This window comes from Hypomesus nipponensis, chromosome 13, assembly GCF_054491055.1.
Source record: "Hypomesus nipponensis isolate SF chromosome 13, ASM5449105v1, whole genome shotgun sequence".
NCBI lineage: Eukaryota > Metazoa > Chordata > Actinopteri > Osmeriformes > Osmeridae > Hypomesus > Hypomesus nipponensis.
The window spans coordinates 9,968,295-9,986,907 of record NC_140373.1 but is presented as its reverse complement, the minus strand read 5'-3'; the positions used below and the strand labels follow the sequence as shown (position 1 = coordinate 9,986,907).

Sequence of the window (18,613 nt, the reverse complement as noted above, 5' to 3'; positions counted from 1 at the left end):
TCTGCCAGTTGCTTTTTTCTTTTATTATTCAACTGTTTTGTTCTTGATTGTAACATGTAAAATTGTATATGTAAAAACATGTACATGTCGAAAAAATATTGTATATTAAAACGTAGAGGTGATTATTATTTATTATCAATATTCCTGTTTGTATTTTATTTTTTACCAGTATTAACAATTCCATATCCAATCTTCTTCTGCACCAGCCTGCATCGCCCAGACACTGTATAAATACACAAAACAAATAATTTGACCGCATTTCCAAGTTTCCCAAAAAATTGCTAACATACATATTTTACGTAAAGCAGCCTGGTCCTGGTCTCTACTGCCTACATTATCTTTCTATCCTCCCAACTTGGTTTGGCCACTAATGGATGTTTCTGTCGCTACTCCCAGACTCCCAGGTGTCATGTTACTCCAGTGCTCTGCTCTTCCTCTGACCAGCTATCGATCCCTGGGCTATAGATATTACCCCAGAGGAAGTAAGGGAGAGAAATTTAGATTTGTATAGGATTTGAAACGGGGGACATTCTGAGAGTGTCCATGTCCACTGAGCTCTCTCTTCCTCTTTCTCTCTCTCTCCATTTATCTTTCTCCCTCCATTCTCTCTCTTTCTCAGTCCTCCCTTGTGTTTGTCTACAGTCAGGGGGATAATCCTCCTCCCATCTGCTAGAGGGAGAGAGGGGGAGGCACAGGGAGAGTGAAATCAGATAATGGTGTTACACAATACCTTGCCTGGTTTCTATTTGAGCTCTTTCTTGAAATTGTTCTGGAGGGGGGAAGGGGTGGGCATCTCGAAAGAGGATGGAGGAAGGTGAAGAGGAGAAAAAGGAAGGAGAGAAAGACAGAGGGGAGGTAAGTGTCAGGTAAGCTGAGGTCTGTCTCTTGACACGCTGTGCTCAGGAGCTTCCTGGAGTGAACAGCAGGTCCAGGTAATTAAAGTCAAGATGGATGAGTGCAGGATTCTCACCCTTCTCTGCTCATCCTCTCCCCAGCGTCGCCCCTCCCTCTCAGCCCCCCCCCCCCCCCCTTCAGCCCCTGCTGTCCCTCTCTCCCCCTTAACCCCCTCGAGGCCTTCTCATGCCTCTCTGATTATTGTTATTTCAACACAAGGTGTCCGAGTTGAACCATGCACATCCAAGCAAAGCAAGAGACCATGTCACACCTCAACTCTTTATTTAAGCATTCATGATAATATTGCCTGTTAAAAAATGAAACAGTCATATTTAAAACATTGACTCATGTTTCCATCACATCTGTCATCTGTCAACATTGTATGACACAACTCCACAATACACTAAAAATTGCTAACAATCCTTTAACGATACATGGTACAGGCACTCAAAGATATTCACAAGTGTTTTAATTATTACACTATAAAAAATGTTTTAATCATTCACTCTTTATAAAAAGTGCGAGAGTAAAACATATCGCGAGAATCATGCATTAAGTCATAGAAAACTCCCCTTCAAAATACCCTTCAGCTTTTTATCTGACTATATTAAGCATGCAATTTATGTACAAGGATCATAAAGTTGATTCACAGATTGACAAATCCACTAACCCTCCAATATCATGGACATAAATGATTTGCTCGATCTCAGCAAGATTTATTTGTAGTTTCATAAAAACCTTTGACTTTGTAGCTCAGTAATTTTGGTTACCAAATCATTTGGTGATACAGTGCTTTCTTACGTCGTCGTCGTCGTCGTCATCTACCGCTTGTCCGGGGATCGGGTCGCGGGGGCAACGACCTAAGCAGGCTTTCTTACGTTAATATAAATATACATTATATGTGCTTAAGAGTCAACTACAGCTATGTCATATGGGAGTAAGCAAATTAATGATTGAATGAATAGTTACAAGGGTTGTTTCACTAAACTGGTGACTCTTTAATGGTTTGATATGTTTCCATTACCGGTTACGGTATGTATGGTTTGGGATACCATCCAGCCTGCTACGCTGGTTTGGTGCTCTGATTACCCTCACTACTTGGCCACCTGGGACCCCAGCTCGGCCCTCCCTTCAGCCCCTTGCACCGGCCCTAAGGTATGGTACACCCCTTCTGTTTCTGGCTCTGTTTTCAAAGCTTCATATTCCCCATCCTTCTTCTTTTCACCCTGGGCATCTGGCTTCACGGTATGGTAAACCCCCTCCGTTTTTAGCTCTGTTTTCAAAGCTTCATATTCCCCATCCTTCTTTTCACCCAGGGCATCTGGCTTCAAGGTGTGGTACTCGTTGTCCTTGTCAACGACTGGTTTCAGGCGGAGTTGCTCGTACCCTCCTGCTCCACTAGAGGACGCTGCCGTCACCGAGGTAACCTTCTCCTTGGCGCTGCGTTTTGACTCTGGGTCGCCAGCTACAGCTTCCAAGGTGTCATACTCTGCCTGGTCACGTTTTCGGTTTAGCTCCTCGTAGCCTCCGTCTTCTCCGCCCGCCTTCACCCCCGTCATCGGAACATCTTCATAAATTCCTTTTGGGAAAACAAAAGCACATTTACGAATGAAACGTGAAACTTGTGAAGCCCTTTTCTAAATGTTCAAAGACGCTTCTCAGAGTGAACACACAGGGCAAAATCATTGAGTAATTTAGCTTAAAAGATTAGATACATAAAAGCCAGAGGAAGTATGAACTAGAAGGGTGGAGAAGGGAAAGAGATTGTAATTGTGCTTTCCAGTCTATCCACTACTGTATTATTCAACATCTCAGGTAGATAATTGGAAAGTGCACTTACCATCAGCACTAGGCCTATTCCTCTTTTTGCACCTGAAGACTACGATGAAAACTACAACTATGAAGAGAAGCAGGCCTGCCACGACGACCAACGGCATCAGCCAGTCAACAGGTTCCCCGGAAACTTGGACAAAGACGGACATTGACAATACATGACATCAATCAAACCGCTAATATCACTACAAGTATGCTTAACTGCAGGACCATTTATTAATACAGGGCCTTTGAAAATAATGGAACTCACCAACATGGATGTTGCTCATAGATGTTCGTCCATTCTGCCATAAAGCTCTGCATGCATAGCTGCCAGGCAGTATTTTATCACTGTAAGATGGACCCGTTACTTTATGTACCCATGGTTTGTCAGGCTCTTGGTAGTACCAACGATAGTTGGTGCCATGGGGACACATGGAGCATGCACAGGACATGCTCATGGTCATGGTCGTGGAGAGAGATGCTCTCGGAGGGGCGTCTGTGAAATATAAACACGAAAGGGAGGATTTAAAGGAATAGAACTGAAATAAAACGATGTATTTAAATGAATACACACACACACACACACACGGGGTGGAGAGGCTCATCCACAGCAAACCATGCCTACCCATGACAACCAACTTCTGAACCTCGGAGGCGTGTTTGACCATTCGTCCCCTGGTCCCGTTGAAGGTGGCCTCACACTTGTACGACCCCTGGTCCGATGGTGTCACTCTGGCGATGGTGAAGGAAGGGTTGACACCGTCCCGGATCAGTATTTTGTCCTTATAGAACACAGTTCGCTTAATCTTGAACCCTGGATTGACGCATTCCAAGGTCACTTCATCTCCCAACGTGGCTGTCCACGGGGTCTCCATCAGCACCTTCCGTTCTAGGAATAAGGCAAAGCTGCAGACTGAGGGGATGCTACTGCACATGTCATTGCACTGTGATTATTGTTTTAGATCATATTCATGTTCCCCAGCCAGGGGGGCTGAGATGTGGTCACTTTTCCCTAACACGGATCATTCCTTGGGTTTGACCACTGAAAGGTTGTCAGAACTAAACACGTCTGATTCTTCATCTTCTGCTGTTAGCCTACTTTCTGGACTGTTCTCAGGTTGTTTTGTACCCTTTTTTCATTGTACATAACGTGTATGGATACACAGAGACGTATAGACCATACTCCACATACAGTATATTCCAGAGTATCTGGTGTTACCTGAAGTCCTCAGAGTGACCATGCTGCTCCTCGTCTGATTGGTCGGATCACTACACCAGTAGAGGCCCATGTTTTCCTGCAGTGCGTAGGGCTGGAATACTACATTCGTATTGTCGGCAGTCATCAAAGTCTTCTTCATTCTCATCTTGACGACCTCTCCATTCTTGTACACCCAGCAGGTCCAGCCCTTAAGCCCATCTTCTACCTCCAGGTTCAGCGTGACTGAACTGCCCCTCTGGATGACTGGTCGGCCCGAACGGATGGAGAGAATTGAAGGAGGGAGGTAGGCTGTGAGGGTTGTGGGGTGGGTAGGGGAGTGGGTGAGGGTGGGGTTGAAGGGTGTGGTGAGGTGGGGAAGTGGCGGAGGTGGTGTGGTGTGGGAGGGTAGGTGAGTGGGTTGAGTGTAGTGTGGAATGGGGTTGAGTGTAGTGTGGGGTGGGGTTGAGTGTAGTGTGGGGTGGGGTGGGTAGGTGAGTGGGGAGTGTGAGAAGAGGAAAGAGGAAAGGGTTGAGGGGAATCACAAGGAATACATTGTTATTATTTGCGTACTTGGGAAACAAGTACAAGCCTTAACACATGCCTGCAGTTTAAAGGACTTACTGAGGAATGATCAAGATGATTAAGCATAAAGTATTTCAGTGAATAACTCAAAGCAGGCCTTCTGTATTTACCCAGAACAGAGATGATGAAGTCTTCACTCCTCTCTCTGTTGGACTCACAGCTATAGGAGCCAGAGTCTTTTGCAGATATTGCAGTCATCTGCCAGTCCAAGTTGTGTTCAGGTGACAGGATGTTGTTGAAGAACCATTTCACTGAAGAACCCCTGTTGTTACATGTCAACTTCAATGTATCCCCGGCATAAACTGGATTCAACTTTGGGACCATGGAAACTAAAAAGGGTTAGAGTCAAATACACAGTGAAAATGGGGGAGGGGAGGGTATTAAAAAGTATAAATGTAATGTAGAGTAGTAAGTCAGTTAACAATGTGGTGCTGCCATCTACTGGGTATTAGAGAAGTAACTTTTAAAGGAAATAATAAATAAAATAATCTAAATAAATAGGAAATAGAGAGAGGAGAGGGAGAGAAACACAGAACAACAGCGTGTAAGAGCAGGGTGTTTACTTCCTCACCCTGAGGTTTCTGAGTCCTGACCAGGATGAGCAGCACTGTAGAAAAGTCAGAATACAGACAACTCTTTGGTTACCGTGGCAACTGTGCACACTTATCAGCAAATCGGCTGCCACACAGAACTCTGTGAGAATAGAAGAAGCATTAAGAGGTCTAAACATATCTGAACCATTTTCAGCTCTTTCCGATGCTGTTTGGAACTCTGTATGGTTTTATCTGACTTAGATAGGGTTCTTTAGAGAACCCTTTAGAGAACCCTAGTGAGAGCTTCTTCATGGAGATTTTTGAATCAGGGTTATTTCTTTATTTTAAATGTGTGCATATGTAAATGTATGTATACTACCCATAGTTTTTAGAAACAGTAGAATACAGTTAGAGCAGAGGTGTTCAACCCTGGTCCTCAGCGACCCCGTCCTGCATGTTTTAGATGTTTCCCTGGTCCAACACTCCTGATTCAAATGAATGGCTGTTACCAGGCTTCTGCTGAGCTCGATAACGAACCACTCAGGGAACATCTAAAACATGCAGGACAGGGGGTTCCTGAGGACCAGGGTTGAAGACCTCTACAGTAGAGCTACGTACAGAGTTTATCCAAGTTTAACCAACATTTTGTTATTATTCAATTCCTGTTTATACTCACTTATCATAGTCAACGTTCTAAACGCATTTAGGAATACACCGGTCAGCTTTGACCAAGCAGGGTCAGCTCTTATGTTTACTAAATTGAATGGGATGCATGGTGGTTGAAACAATTAGGTATACTTTATTACTCTACGTACATATTTTGGCAAATGTTATTTAATTTTTCATTATAAATGTCATATAAATTCAGAAAATCTGAAATCAGATCAACAGAAATCATGCAGAAGGACTATTAAAAACACAACAAAAAGAGCGGTTGGTGACAGAAATAAATATTTTCATCTTGGGCGAGTTCAATAGTTTATGAAATTCCTCTCTTAATTTTTTCATGGAAAAATGTAATGATAAGAAATTGATATTCCACCCAACCAATAAGTTCTATATTACTTCAAATGTCACTTAGTCCTACTTCAAAGCTTTTTAATTATGTTTAATGCGCACGCAGAACATAGAGGCACATTTTCAATATGAGGATAATATGCATTATAGCCTGTAACGTATAATTTTGACTTTGTTTTCATGTGATATTTATAATTGTATGACTCATGTTAGTTTTATTTTTCATTTCCTTATTATTAAAATCCAAAAGGCCAAATTCTCCACGGCCATCTCGTTACCTGACCACAAAATATCACAGTGCAGTACGAAGACTGCGATAGAAGACTGTGAATTTCCAAACACAGCAGTTTTTTTTTATGATTAGGATTGTAGAATTGTAATAGTAATTGTCCTAATAATGTGCTTTATATTTTTGACACCTGTTACACCTTTCTCCTTAAATGTAAATGATATGGAAAACCAAATCGGATGTGTCTGCATTCTTTCATGTTATCTTCACAACATCTTATCAAGTAACAACTTCAAACTGCGGTAATAACTCTGGAATAAGCTTTATCTTCCCATGTTTGGACCTTCTGTTTATTTACTCATTTCTATTCTGCTCTTGTACTCTTGTAGGCTACCCTTCTGGCTTGTTTGGTTGACTTTTCATGGTTAGCCTATCCTGTATCTTTCCTTTACTCATAAAAAGAGACACAGGGTTGTGATTTGCACAAATCAATCTTGCTGATTTAGAGACAGACAGTGTTGTGCTTGCTGATGTCACAAGAGCTAATTAGCTAGATTGGCAGAATAATTGAACCCACAAAGCAGAGAGCACAGAAGCATGCAAGTTACAATCTCGTTATATTTTGATTAAATCAGCATACCTGATATTAAGAAGAGCTGCTTTGTCACACCCATCTCTGACACTGTCCGGACTGGGCTGAGGCTGATTGATATGTGACGGCAGACTGAAAGTGAAGGAGCTGCTGTGGAGGTTCAGGGACAGTGAGACATTGAGGAAGTTGAAGTCAAACAAGGTCACAGCACGAAGGTCCAAGGAAGGGTGCTCATCACTTAGTGTCAGTGAGCACAATTTGTTTACCGAATCATAATTCTGGAACAGAAACCTCAGTGATTTCTCCACTCTTTCTCAGGAGAGTTGTCTGTAGAAGCAATTTTTTTTTTTAAGAGACTGCATGCTCGCAAAGAAATATTTCAAGTTATAAAAATCAACATGTACATATAAACCTTTACTGTTACAATTATAAGAAAATGATTCGAACTTAAAGTGCGGCTTGTCTGGGTTGTTATATGTGTGGAAACTGCAAGTGGCAGCTCGGATCTAAGACGGATTCGAGAGACCGCAGATAGAGTGCAGCTTGTCTGGTTTGTTATATGTTTTAGATCTATTACTTTTATCAACTGTATTATTGTTGTTGTTGATTTTATGTAAAGCACCTTGAGCTGCAATTCTTGTATGAAATGTGCTATATAAATAAAGTCTTACTTACTTACTTAAATGTACCGTATTTGGAGTTTCCTCCGCTCTGAATTCTGTGCAAAAATTGTGAACACATTATGGGTTGGTCCAAACACTTCCTTCTTGACCATAAGATGCAAAGCCTAAACTTGGTTTCAGTTGTCTGACATGACACATTTATTTGTGGTGGGATGACTAATCATACCCAGAAGCTACTGTGAGAAAGTTGTTGGTATGGAATGGTTTGAACAATTCAGAGAAAGGTGTTAGGCTTGCTCAGTAAAATTGGGTGTGTCTGCAGAAAGAAAAGTGGCAGGCGCTGTTTTGTCTTGGTTTCACAGCAAATTCTTCGGACCATTGTTTTTTTTCTTCCTTCTTGGAATCAAATGGGTGTCCCATCCTGTTGCATAATCACCCAGCTCTTTATTGTCTGTTATGGACTTGTTATTACTTAACTTAAGGGAGTCGGGGAGTATGTAATATGCAAACGGTAATGTTATTTTGGTTTTGGAGTATTTCTTGCTGTAAACCATAGATTGAATGAACTATCATTCCTGGTAGCGGCAGAAACATTTCACTGCCAGTGTAAGAGTTGTTCTCAGTACTTTCTTGGTTGAGGTTCATTATTACCCTAAAATGTTGCTGCAGGATCTGTGGTTTAATGCTAATTCTGAAACTAGAAGCTGTGGTCAAACTGTTGCAAAGTTCTCCAGCAATGTGCAAATTGACACCCATTACTTGAAATGCAAACCAAAATGCACCACTTTGATGCCTTTTAGACAGAAAATTGTCATTCTTGTTGAAATGTAATTTATTTGTTATGCTCCATTTAGTCTCTGGTAGAAGGCTTCTGTCCTCGAAGTTCCCATGTTGGCCACTAGAGCACACCACTGCCTTGCTTCTTGTGCTTTATCAATGGCTTTGAATAAGAAATTATATTTACTGACTGTTAAAACTGGTTTGAGTGTTCTACACTTTAATTAATCTTTATTTCTTTACCCCCCCTTACAATGCTTTTTGGTTCTCACATGCTTATACTCTCTCTCTCTCTCTCTCTCTCTCTCTCTCTCTCTCTCTCTCTCTCTCTCTCTCTCTCTCTCTCTCTCTCTCTCTCTCTCTCTCTCTCTCTCTCTCTCCTGTCCTTTTCTCTCTCTGTCCCTTCCCCCCTCCGTTTCTCTCATTCCCTCTCTATTACTCACTTCCTTCATTCTTTCTTGCTCTAGTTCTCACTTTCAACAGACAACACACACACACACACACACACAGATCCTTCCTCTCCTCCATCTGCCCGTGACCCAGTTCTCCCTCCAGCAGCAGCAGGGTTAACCTTGGAGGCGAAGCTCCTCTCAGAACCGGGACACAGGACAGCCTAAACAGAGCTAACAACAATGCACCTCTGAAGTGAAGGTGAATGTGCTGCACAACACTGTTGTGAGATGCAGGGAGCGGGGAAATTCAACCCCTAAGAGCACACTTGGGCTGGGCTGTAGTGCAGTAGACAGTAGGCTGAAACTAGCCTGGAGAGAACAGATAGGGGAAGCTCTAGATGTGCATGACTCACTGCAACATGCCTTATTATAGGAAAAACGCACTCAGCCCAAAACCTCACAAGTGACTGTCATCCAGCCGTGCAGGGGTTACACCACCCTGAGAAGTACAAATAACCCCCAACTCCGACCTCAGATAACAGTTCCTCAAACAAGATGATTGCCCAACCTCCTCCTCTAAGAATCACAACCCACAAGCATCAACGATGCTTTCAAAACATGGTTTGGAATTACGTCAACCACGTTCATGGTTCGTTCTCCACGGATTGCTGAAGTCGTCCGCTGTCGGTTGGAGTTTCAAGGTCAGTCGCACGGATGCTGTCACACGTGACAGTTTATCAGAATGGTCCAGTACAGTAGCAGCTTCCAGCTCCCACGGCTGCCTTCCTGCCAGCTACCTGCCCCCCCACCTGTGTGTCAACACTAATCAGAAGTGAAACAGCGATGGGTGACACAGCTTTAGATCTCAGCGCAAGCCACGGTCCATTGGGACACAGATGTTAATGATATCCACGCACCTCTCTCACAGCACTCACCACCATAGAGATCACACAAAGCAGTCTTTTTCTTTTTTTCCCACTAGAGAGGTGTTGAGATAGTTTGTGTTTGTATGTGGAGGCGGGGGGGGGGGGGGGGAGTTGGTGGAGAATAACCTTTAGGATTTCATCAATGGAAGGAGCCCACTGCCTATTCTTTGGATGTTCTTTTAGCTACAGTAGGAGACGAGGAGAGATGGAGATGGACTGACCCAAGCTGCTGCATGTGGAGCATGGGAGTGAGGGTGGGAGGGGGGTATAATATCATGGGATCAACAGAATGATTGTGTGTGTGTGTGAGAAAGAGAGATGGAGGGAGGGAGGATGGTGAGCGACAAAGAGATGGAGTGTGGAATATTAGGGGGGGCATGAGGGAAATTCATTCCTCTGTGAGAAAAGAAAGAGGGAGAGAGGGAGAGAAAATGGAGTAACAAGAGCTGCAAGGGGTGTGAGGTGGGGGGGGGATGAAGGAAATGTATGAGGGAGGAGAGTGGAGGGATAGAGGGAGTGAGGGAGAGATCAACCCGCCAGCAGTGGAGAGGGAGGGAGATAGAGAGCGGGGCTGTTTGAATGGAGAGTGCATTAGAGTGTGTGTTCGTGTGTGTGTGTGTGTGTGTGTGTGGATGTGTGAGTGTGTGTGTGCAAAGGAGAGCTAGAGAAGGGGTTGAGTAGGTGAACGGATGTGTGTGTGAGTGTGTGAGAGAAAGAGAGAGAGGGGGAGGTAGAGAGGGAGGGAGAGGGAGAGAGAGAGACAGAGAGAGAGAGAGAGAGAGAGGGGGAGAGAGGGAGAGAGACAGAGAGAGAGAGAGAGAGAGAGAGAGAGAGAGAGAGAGAGAGAGAGAGAGAGAGAGAGAGGGAGAGGGAGAGGGAGAGGGAGAGAGGGGCAGACAGAGGTTGTCAGACCCCCCTCGTGTTGGAGGTTGCTAAGCTGTGCTGCTCCGGATCCTTCTGGTGCACATTCACAGAGTTGGGGGACAAGAACATGTGATATTGAAAGAGACAGGACATTCATTTTCTTTTTTTATTTTGACCCCCCTTACCTTTCCTCATGTTTTCCCCAACTGGATCTTTTCCTCTCTTCCAAGCTTGGTCTCTACTTATGGTTTCGTGAAGGAGGTCACTGCGGATACAAAGAGGAGCAACACAAAAAACCGAGGGACCCGCACAAGAAGAAGGTATTTAACTCTTCACCGTGCCTTTCATAAACATGTATTTCCCTCGTTTCTCCTGGTCAGAGAGTGCTGCTGTTTAAACGAGGTAACTCCTGGTGGTGCTGCAGCTGTTTTGAGACCGGACAGGTTAATGCTGAGGGTGCGAGTGACAGAGAAGCGTGTGTGAGAAATACAGGAAATAGCTGGAAGTCACAAGTTAAGAGTGATAAGGAAGTAACAGTTCAGAAGAGCATCTTACACAATGCACCCCTGCTGGTAAACCTCCTATGAACTCTTTACAATCAGGCAAAGTTGCAAATAAGACAGGACGATTCGACAAAGAAGAAGTTAGCAACGCATCTGTCTCACACTGAGTGAGAATCTGTGTGTTGGCGGGGAGGCGTGCGCTGTCGTCAGCGCTGTGTGGAGGGTGATGCCTGAGTGGGGCTGGAGGGCTCCTGTTCACATGTTTTATGGAGATCGGACGCCCAGCTAAGTGGGACAGACGAGGAACGACGCGATCTCAGAAGCTTTAAAGCAAAGCACTTGTGTAATAGAGCACGTCACTTAAGAGCAGATCCCGGGACAGGGTTTTTTTTCCATCAAGGCTAAGCGCTCGCTTTTATTGTCCACTTAACTGTCTACCGTGCACAAGGTACAATCAGCGTATTAAGCGAAGCTCAAAGTGCCTGCTCCGTGCAGTTAATGGAGGTGAAGCCAAATAAATGGTCTTTCTTTTTTCGTGTGAATAATTGATTTAGAGCAAATGAAAGTCCACGCACTGAGGCCACTTAAACCAAAGGTTGATGATCATCTGGTGAACAAGATGTTCAGAACTGGTGTATAGTTCACAGGATTTTGTGGGTAAACCAATTGCCTACCACACTGAACAATGTGTGAGATAGTTTTCTGAATACATTTGAAAAGTAGTACAGAGCCAATAATAGCCTACAGGGAAGAAAAAAATAATATGTGAAGGTTGGCGGGAGGTTGACATAATATTCAAATTCCAGACAACCAATGCAAGGTATAAATACTGCTACCCTGATAGGGAGCAAAATATAAGTCAACATTACTCTGACAGGAACTAACATGTGGATGGGGGTGTTGATGAAGGTCAGGCTGATGAAGCAGAGATGTGAAGGATATCAGACAACAGCTCATCAACACCTGATGTCACAAGTTTCCTGTGTTAGTTGGTTGTCATTACCTGATGTTCCTCTCGCTACACACCCCCACAACCACCATCCCCCCCCCCCCCCCCCACCAGCCCCCCCCCCCCACCCCACCCGCCTACTAGCGTCACGGCTGACACGTAGCAAACCCCCTATTATATGTACTGTGTTCATGTCATAGTGGCCAGGGCATTCACGTTGCTATTTCCCTTAATGTGTCCATCTCTAGGGTGTCATTTTGCGGGCTCTACCTTACTGTATAAAACCACATGACCACTATCCCTAAACACAAGGCCAGCTATGCTGTCGTGAAGCTAGCGGGCAGCCATCATTTGTACTGAGTAGTTGAACTAATTTAGCTAAATTATACTCACCTGATTAAAGACATTCCACACACAACTGCAACCCTAGCCTCAATTGTTATTGGTCACGGCACCACTGTCACAAGCAGTTCCTATGACAAAGCATCCGTGACCACCACTTACCATAAACCCTGCATTACCACCCAAACAACCCAGCCGAAAACAAAGAGGAGTGAGTTGAATCATTTTATCTCATTTGCATGCGTGTGTGTGTTTGTGTGTGTGTGCCTGTGTGTGTGTCTGTGTGTGTGTACGGTATCTGGGGTCAAGGCCTGCAGTGCGGAACGTGTGACGTTCGCGAGGCACATGAAAGTGTGCCAGAAGTTGACAACGGTGAAATGAGTTGCGCACCAACGATTCACACTGCGAAGGCACGTTCGCAAGCCGCGAAACGGGGAACGCTTTGATCTTATAGATAGGGAGTAATTGGCTTTACTGGGCCTCTCTAGGCATCGCATGCTCTGGTCGGCAGCCCATGTTGCCAGCAGTCAGTGCTCAGGACTAATAGTGTCTCCCTCTGTGCGTTCTCCTCTGGGGACGCATCTTCACTGAGAACATACACAGGATGCAATCTGGAGAAGATGGGCAGCGGGTAGGTTTACGCCCCCTTCACCCTTCAACACAGACCCATTCATTCGACACCCCTTCAGATGGATCAACGACTATGCCATGAACCCAACTGAGCCTTGACGGGCATGGAGGGATCCCAAAGAAGGAGTGTGTGTCATGAGGAACTGCGATTCATTAGACTCGCTTGGAGAAAACATGTGGATTGTGATTACCCGAGTCTCAAGGGGAATGTTTATAAAAACGGTCCTTATGGTCTCCGCCCACCCTGTAATTTGAGAGTACAGCAGAGTAGGAATGGAGAGGTCAGTGTGTAGCAGAGGTAACTATGGTAGCTACAGTATGTGCTGCAGTGAGTCTCCTGAGGCTTAAGTGGGGGAGAAGAGGGAGCCATGTTGAGAATGTTCTCAGTGGCCGGCTGGCTCCTACAGAACATGAGAGTGAAGACATTGAAGCACAGAGAGTTGCTCTGAACAGCAAGATACAGAATCTGCACAACAATATTGCCTAATTCACTCCCATGGGGAGGATTTTAACTGGGACTCTGCAGATAGGGGTACCAGATGTGCACACACACGCACGCACACACACAAAGGCACACACACACACGCACGCACACACAACACGGATTCACACACACACACGCGCGCGCTCGCGAGTCCATCAAAATGTGCATACACTCACACAGATGCAGAGTCACTCGTGAACACACCCTGTCACTTGTGCACACTCAGGCAATCGTTTAGAAGTGCGGCAGTCCTAAGTACCCCACAGATGGAACACGCGTCTCCCTACCTGTTATGTTAACTAAGTGCCGTTAATGACGAGCCTCGAGAAGGATTTGCATGAACAAATATCAAGCTTCTTCAGATGTCCATGTTAATGAGCCTTCCTGTTGTTGTCTTCCCTTTGCGACACTCATTAAAAGGTGGAACACAAAGGAACTTCTTGCCCTCCTGACTCTGCAGTCTTTTCACACAGTACAACACCGGACACCCCCTTGGGGACATCTCCGAGGATTTCTGTAAGCCATGCAAATGCAGCCTGCTAATCTGCTGCAAAGTAGCCTGGCTGAAGAACTAAAAGCAACGACCACAAAGATATTTCACAAACTTCTCTAGATTTAATGAAGGCCCGTCCAATGTATTCGGTCAATGTCTCCAGGAAGTGTTTTCTGAGCGACTGAAATGTTTCACGCTTGTCTGAAGGCGTCGGTGACGGAGGAGACCAGAGAGGTGTGAGATCGTCTAGCCATGAGAGCCTTGGTCCTGAAATACAGAGGTGTCCGTCGGTGAATCACACCACTAATCAGTTAAGAGGAACTCTTAAGTAGAGCAGACAGGCCCATCTCACAGCCTTTCCCTGGCAGACGTCAAACGGGCCCTGCTCTCATCAGCCGTATCTGACAGGTGGAACCACCACCTTGTTGGCTCTGGTTCGCCTCCAGCGACACGAGAACCCTGTGGTCCACACAGACAAACACCGCTAAGTGAATTTGTCACTTAGATTGGGGCTCTGAGGCGAACGGACACAGGACGTTCGTGATGGGTCTCCTACCCTGTCGTGGCTGGGAGTTCAGGCAGTTCGATTGCAACGGTCTCGCCCTAATGGCCAGCGGGCCATACACGGCATACTTTCACCTGAGTGTTCAGTCTGAGTGCTCAGGGAAGATACACCCCTGTCCTTGAGAGGTGCCCCCTGGGACATTGTGCACCATCGCTGTGATGTTCCTCTGGCCATCCGGTCTGTCTGTCTGTCTGTCCGTCCGTCTGACTGTGTTTCTCTCCCTCCTCTGTGGAAGTGAAACAGTGGGGAATCCTCCAGCCGTGCCCCTTTTGAAGTTCAATGGCTCGTTCCGTGGCATTTTAATGTGCTCTCTGTCAGAGCTTTTCAGGAGAGGAGGGTGCCGGGCAGGGTGCTGCCTCGTCTCCTGTGTAGTTCAGCATATAAAGCAGCCTGCTGTAGCCGCTGCACCCTTCACTGAAACCTTACTGTAAAAGACGGGCTTCATTTTGTTCCCTTTTCATCACTCGCGAAGCGCCTGAATTACTGTCAAGGGACACGTTGACTGCAGTATTTCGGTGTGACAGAAAAGTCCCTTAGATGAAGTCATCAGTTTTCTTTTCTATGGGCCCATTTGATGACTGAAATGGTTGTTAAATCTTTCTATTGTCGAGTGGGATTCAGTGTGGGTTCAGTATCACCAGAGTTTTACCCGGGCAGCACAGTGACAGTCATTAATATACACTATACATGTATATATGTATTGAATTCATATGACAGCTCTGCCTCATAAGAATTGAAAGAGAGACACTGAAAAAAAAAATCTGTTGCTGTTAATAAATTGATGTTGAAGATTCTAAGAAGGCACTTACTCCAAGTTTTAATAATGAGCCCTCTGACAAAGTCTGTCTGCTTGAGAGCTCTCATGACATTGTGTGTAGCACTGGATTTCAGTTGACACAGCAGAGAGGATGTTTGAGCTGAGATGTGTTCAACCGGCCGGGAACTCTACCCTCCCTCCCTATCCTAGTCCCTGCCTCAAATACCCTACCACCCTCTTTCACACCCATCCTTCTCTTCCACATCCTCTCTACCTCCCTCCCTCACTGTCCCACATTACTCCCCCCCCTCCTTCCACAAGCTCCCCCACTCTCCCCCCTTCCCATCCAACCTTCCCCCCCCTCCCCAAACCCAGCGCGAGCACGGCCTTCAACATATTCCAGCTGACCCATTTACTCCCAGTCTGAGGGGAGAAAGAGATAGCCGGTTTTGATCTGCACCAGACCTCCAGCCATGCCCAAACCGAGCGGTCTGGCACTAAACGTCTCCTTGCTGACCTTTTCCAGGACAGCTGGGTGGGTGAGAACTGTCTCTATCACGAGTGTGGTCCTGGGCTCGGTTTGAAAAGCCCATCGGCCCGGTTGGCCGACCCAATCCAAAAGAAGGATCCCCCCCTCGGTGAGGTGAAGCCGGAGGGGATGGAGCAGGAGAGCAGAACAGAGGGACAGCTACTTGTTTACCGTGGGAGTGAAGGCCTGGGGTAATTATTTTAATCAAGCAGTTAATTAATGATTAGATATAATTTTTTGTTTGAATAGAGGTTTGATTAGCATCCTACAGACTGTTTGATTAAAATGAATTGGTTTTATTTCTCGGAGAGGCCGGATGTAGGTTTCCCAGCCGTAGGGGTTAGGAGAATCACAGGAGAGGATGTGGGCTGATCCTGTTATTATTAGGTCTCTTATCAGGTTATTATATGACTAATTAAGGCAGCAGGGATTGTTTTCATGTACAGTATCTGGTGTACCCTTTTCACATATTTTTTTCCAGTCAGTTTCATTCTTGACATCACATAGTGATTGTAAAAAACTGTAACATTAGTATTTGTTTATTGTATTTCGAGGAGTGGTATTCATAATAAATTCATTCTGATCTCAGTGGCCAGGACATCTAGACTATCTTGACTGCTTCCCCCTTTAAGTGAAGTATGCTAATTGTTGCCTCCAGAAATTCATGACAAAATGTTCTAGAACTTTTGACAGCATTCTAAATGAAACATACTCTCATTGTGATTTAAAATGTAATCTTAGTTTCACTACTTATTCACCGTCTGTCTTTGGCAAAGATTCTGTTTTAATTACCAACCTCAAATGCATCTGTCAAACGTTGATACGTGTTTATCGACTTCCTGTACTGGGCGTCACACAGGCTGGTCTAGCTCCTCCCTCACGGCCAGTCTGAAGGGATAGTGTGTGACGTCACAGCGCTAGCGTTTCTGACCACACCCCCTAACTGACTCTGAGGCAGGTGCTTCCCATACACACAGCTGATAGGCTACTTCTTGAGACAGACCTCCCTTGTGTTTCTCTTGCCAGTGTCTCTCAGTAGCATATTCAAGAATGTTCCATACTTCCCCTTAAAAGGGGACTACAAGTGTGAAAGATGTTGAAGGATGGAGACCCAGTGAGAAAAAGAGGGAGAGTAGGAGGGAGAGAGTGATAGAATCAAGGAGAGAGTGTGAGAGAGAGAGAGAGGGAGAGAGAGAAAGGGAGAGAGAGAGTGAGGGATATGGAGGACAGAACTTGGCCGCTCCACTTTTACAGGACGTAAAAGTGGGACAATCTGTTCCTTGGATGATCTCCAATTCTACTTTCTGGGGACCGCTACACTGAAAATATATCTATACACATGCACTGTCCTACATAGAGAGAGAGACAGTTACAGAGAGGGAGAGAGAGAGAGAGAGAGAGAGAGAGAGAGAGAGAGAGAGAGAGAGAGAGAGAGAGAGACTGTGAGTGGAAGTCCGTGCCTTTAAGACCTGAAAAATGCCCTGTGCTATGGCCATATTTATGGCTTCTCCCTTGAGAGTCACCCAGGAGCGCGTGGAGAAAGCCCTGCATGATTCAATTCAGACTTCCGATGACATGCTACAGCCACCATGACACAGAACCTGGACCTGGGTACACAGGAAGCACACGTCATCGCTGACATATTCACGGAGTAGCTCGAGAACATTTCACATCCAAATTCGATTTTGTATCTTGAGGTGGATTCACATGAAGGATCGTCCTTTGTGCTCAAACTGTTCTGAGCAGGCGGAAATCGTCAAACCAGACCAAAGTCATTGTGCCTTGGTGGCATCTCAACAGCGCTGGGCTTCTACATCTAATCTCTCTTTAGGAAGCAGGAGAAGACAGATGGAGATGAAGATATCAGCAGTCCTGTCGCAACTGCCTCCCCCCTCCCCCCCATCCATCCATCTTCTGCTTCCTGGCCACTAAGGAGGGCATCCATCTCCGTCCCCCGGTTACTGTGGTTACCGTGGTTACTGTGATGAATCCCCCCCCCCCCCCCGCGCACCTGATCCCATCATTGTTCGGCTCGGCCTTCTTCAGGTTTTTCTAAGGGTTTCACCTCGGCTTGTTCATCTGCCCCCACGTGCCTGGACCTCACACGCCTCCCATACGCTTCTCACCTAGGCTTCTGGCTCTGGTCGAGTTCAGGCCTATATCATGTGTGTGAGTGTGTCCGTGTGTCAGTGTGTGTGTGTGTCTTATACCATACTGCTTCCTCTGAGAACGCTGTCTCTCTCAGCTCTGAGAAACCGTTGCCATTTCATTGTTCTCTGTCTCTTGTGTTCTCAGTTCGGCGAGTCCGGGGGGGGGGCTTAGCTCCACGTGAATCAGTTGGACAGACCACAGCGTGTGATTTTAGTGGTTATTGAAAGGACAAGAGACTTTCCTCCTTTCATCTTTGCTCTATTCCACTCTGGCTTTATCCTTCCTTTGTTTCCATAATGGGGGCTGCTGTCTTCCCGTGGCCTTTCCTTGGCAGTATTCCTTCTAATCTTTTCTGTTTCTTAAACATGTTACTACTACTTTCAGCTTCACCACTCAACTTGCCATCACTCTCTGACCCTCCCTCCCTCCCTCTCACTCTCTCTCTCTCTCTCTCTCTCTCTCTCTCTCTCTCTCTCTCTCTCTCTCTCTCTCTCTCTCTCTCTCTCTCTCTCTCTCTCTCTCTCTCTCTCTCTCTCTCTCTCTCCGTCTCTCTCTCTCTCTGTCTCTCTCAGTCTGATTACCCTGCTTCATGCAAAATGCATCTGCACCCTGTTCTCTTTCTCTCTCTCTGTATCCCTATGTTCTTTCCACTCCTCCCTTTGTCCCTCTCTCCTCTCTCCCCCCCACCCCAGTTAGTTAGCTTGTTTGGCCCGTCTCCCCTCGGTCTTCCCTCCTCTTCTCTTATCTCCCCCGTTGCAGACTCAGAGT

At 45.7% G+C, this 18,613-nt stretch overlaps 1 protein-coding gene across 1 annotated transcript; it reads right to left on the bottom strand.

Moving 5' to 3' along the window:
- Positions 1–1,166: 1,166 nt before the first annotated feature.
- Positions 1,167–7,092, bottom strand: LOC146259964 (uncharacterized). The gene is made up of 8 exons (XM_084670632.1): positions 6,909–7,092; positions 5,061–5,096; positions 4,600–4,818; positions 3,929–4,216; positions 3,335–3,598; positions 2,978–3,205; positions 2,735–2,857; positions 1,167–2,473 (listed from the first exon to the last, which is right to left on the bottom strand). The coding sequence occupies exons 1-8, from the start codon at positions 6,940–6,942 to the stop codon at positions 1,989–1,991; spliced, it is 1,677 nt and encodes a 558-aa protein (XP_084526758.1). The 5' UTR covers positions 6,943–7,092; the 3' UTR covers positions 1,167–1,988.
- Between the last annotated feature and the right edge of the window lie 11,521 nt (positions 7,093–18,613).

What these genes read in the sequence shown, in the direction of transcription:
- LOC146259964 (XM_084670632.1), bottom strand. Translation starts at nt 6,942, where the DNA reads ATGGGTGTGACAAAGCAGCTCTTCTTAATATCAG. An exon ending in GGTCACTCTGAGGACTTCAG is followed by an intron (nt 3,599 to 3,928) that starts GTAACACCAGAT and finishes CCTTATTCCTAG; the next exon opens with AACGGAAGGTGCTGATGGAG. An exon ending in TATGAGCAACATCCATGTTG is followed by an intron (nt 2,858 to 2,977) that starts GTGAGTTCCATT and finishes TCTTTGTCCAAG; the next exon opens with TTTCCGGGGAACCTGTTGAC.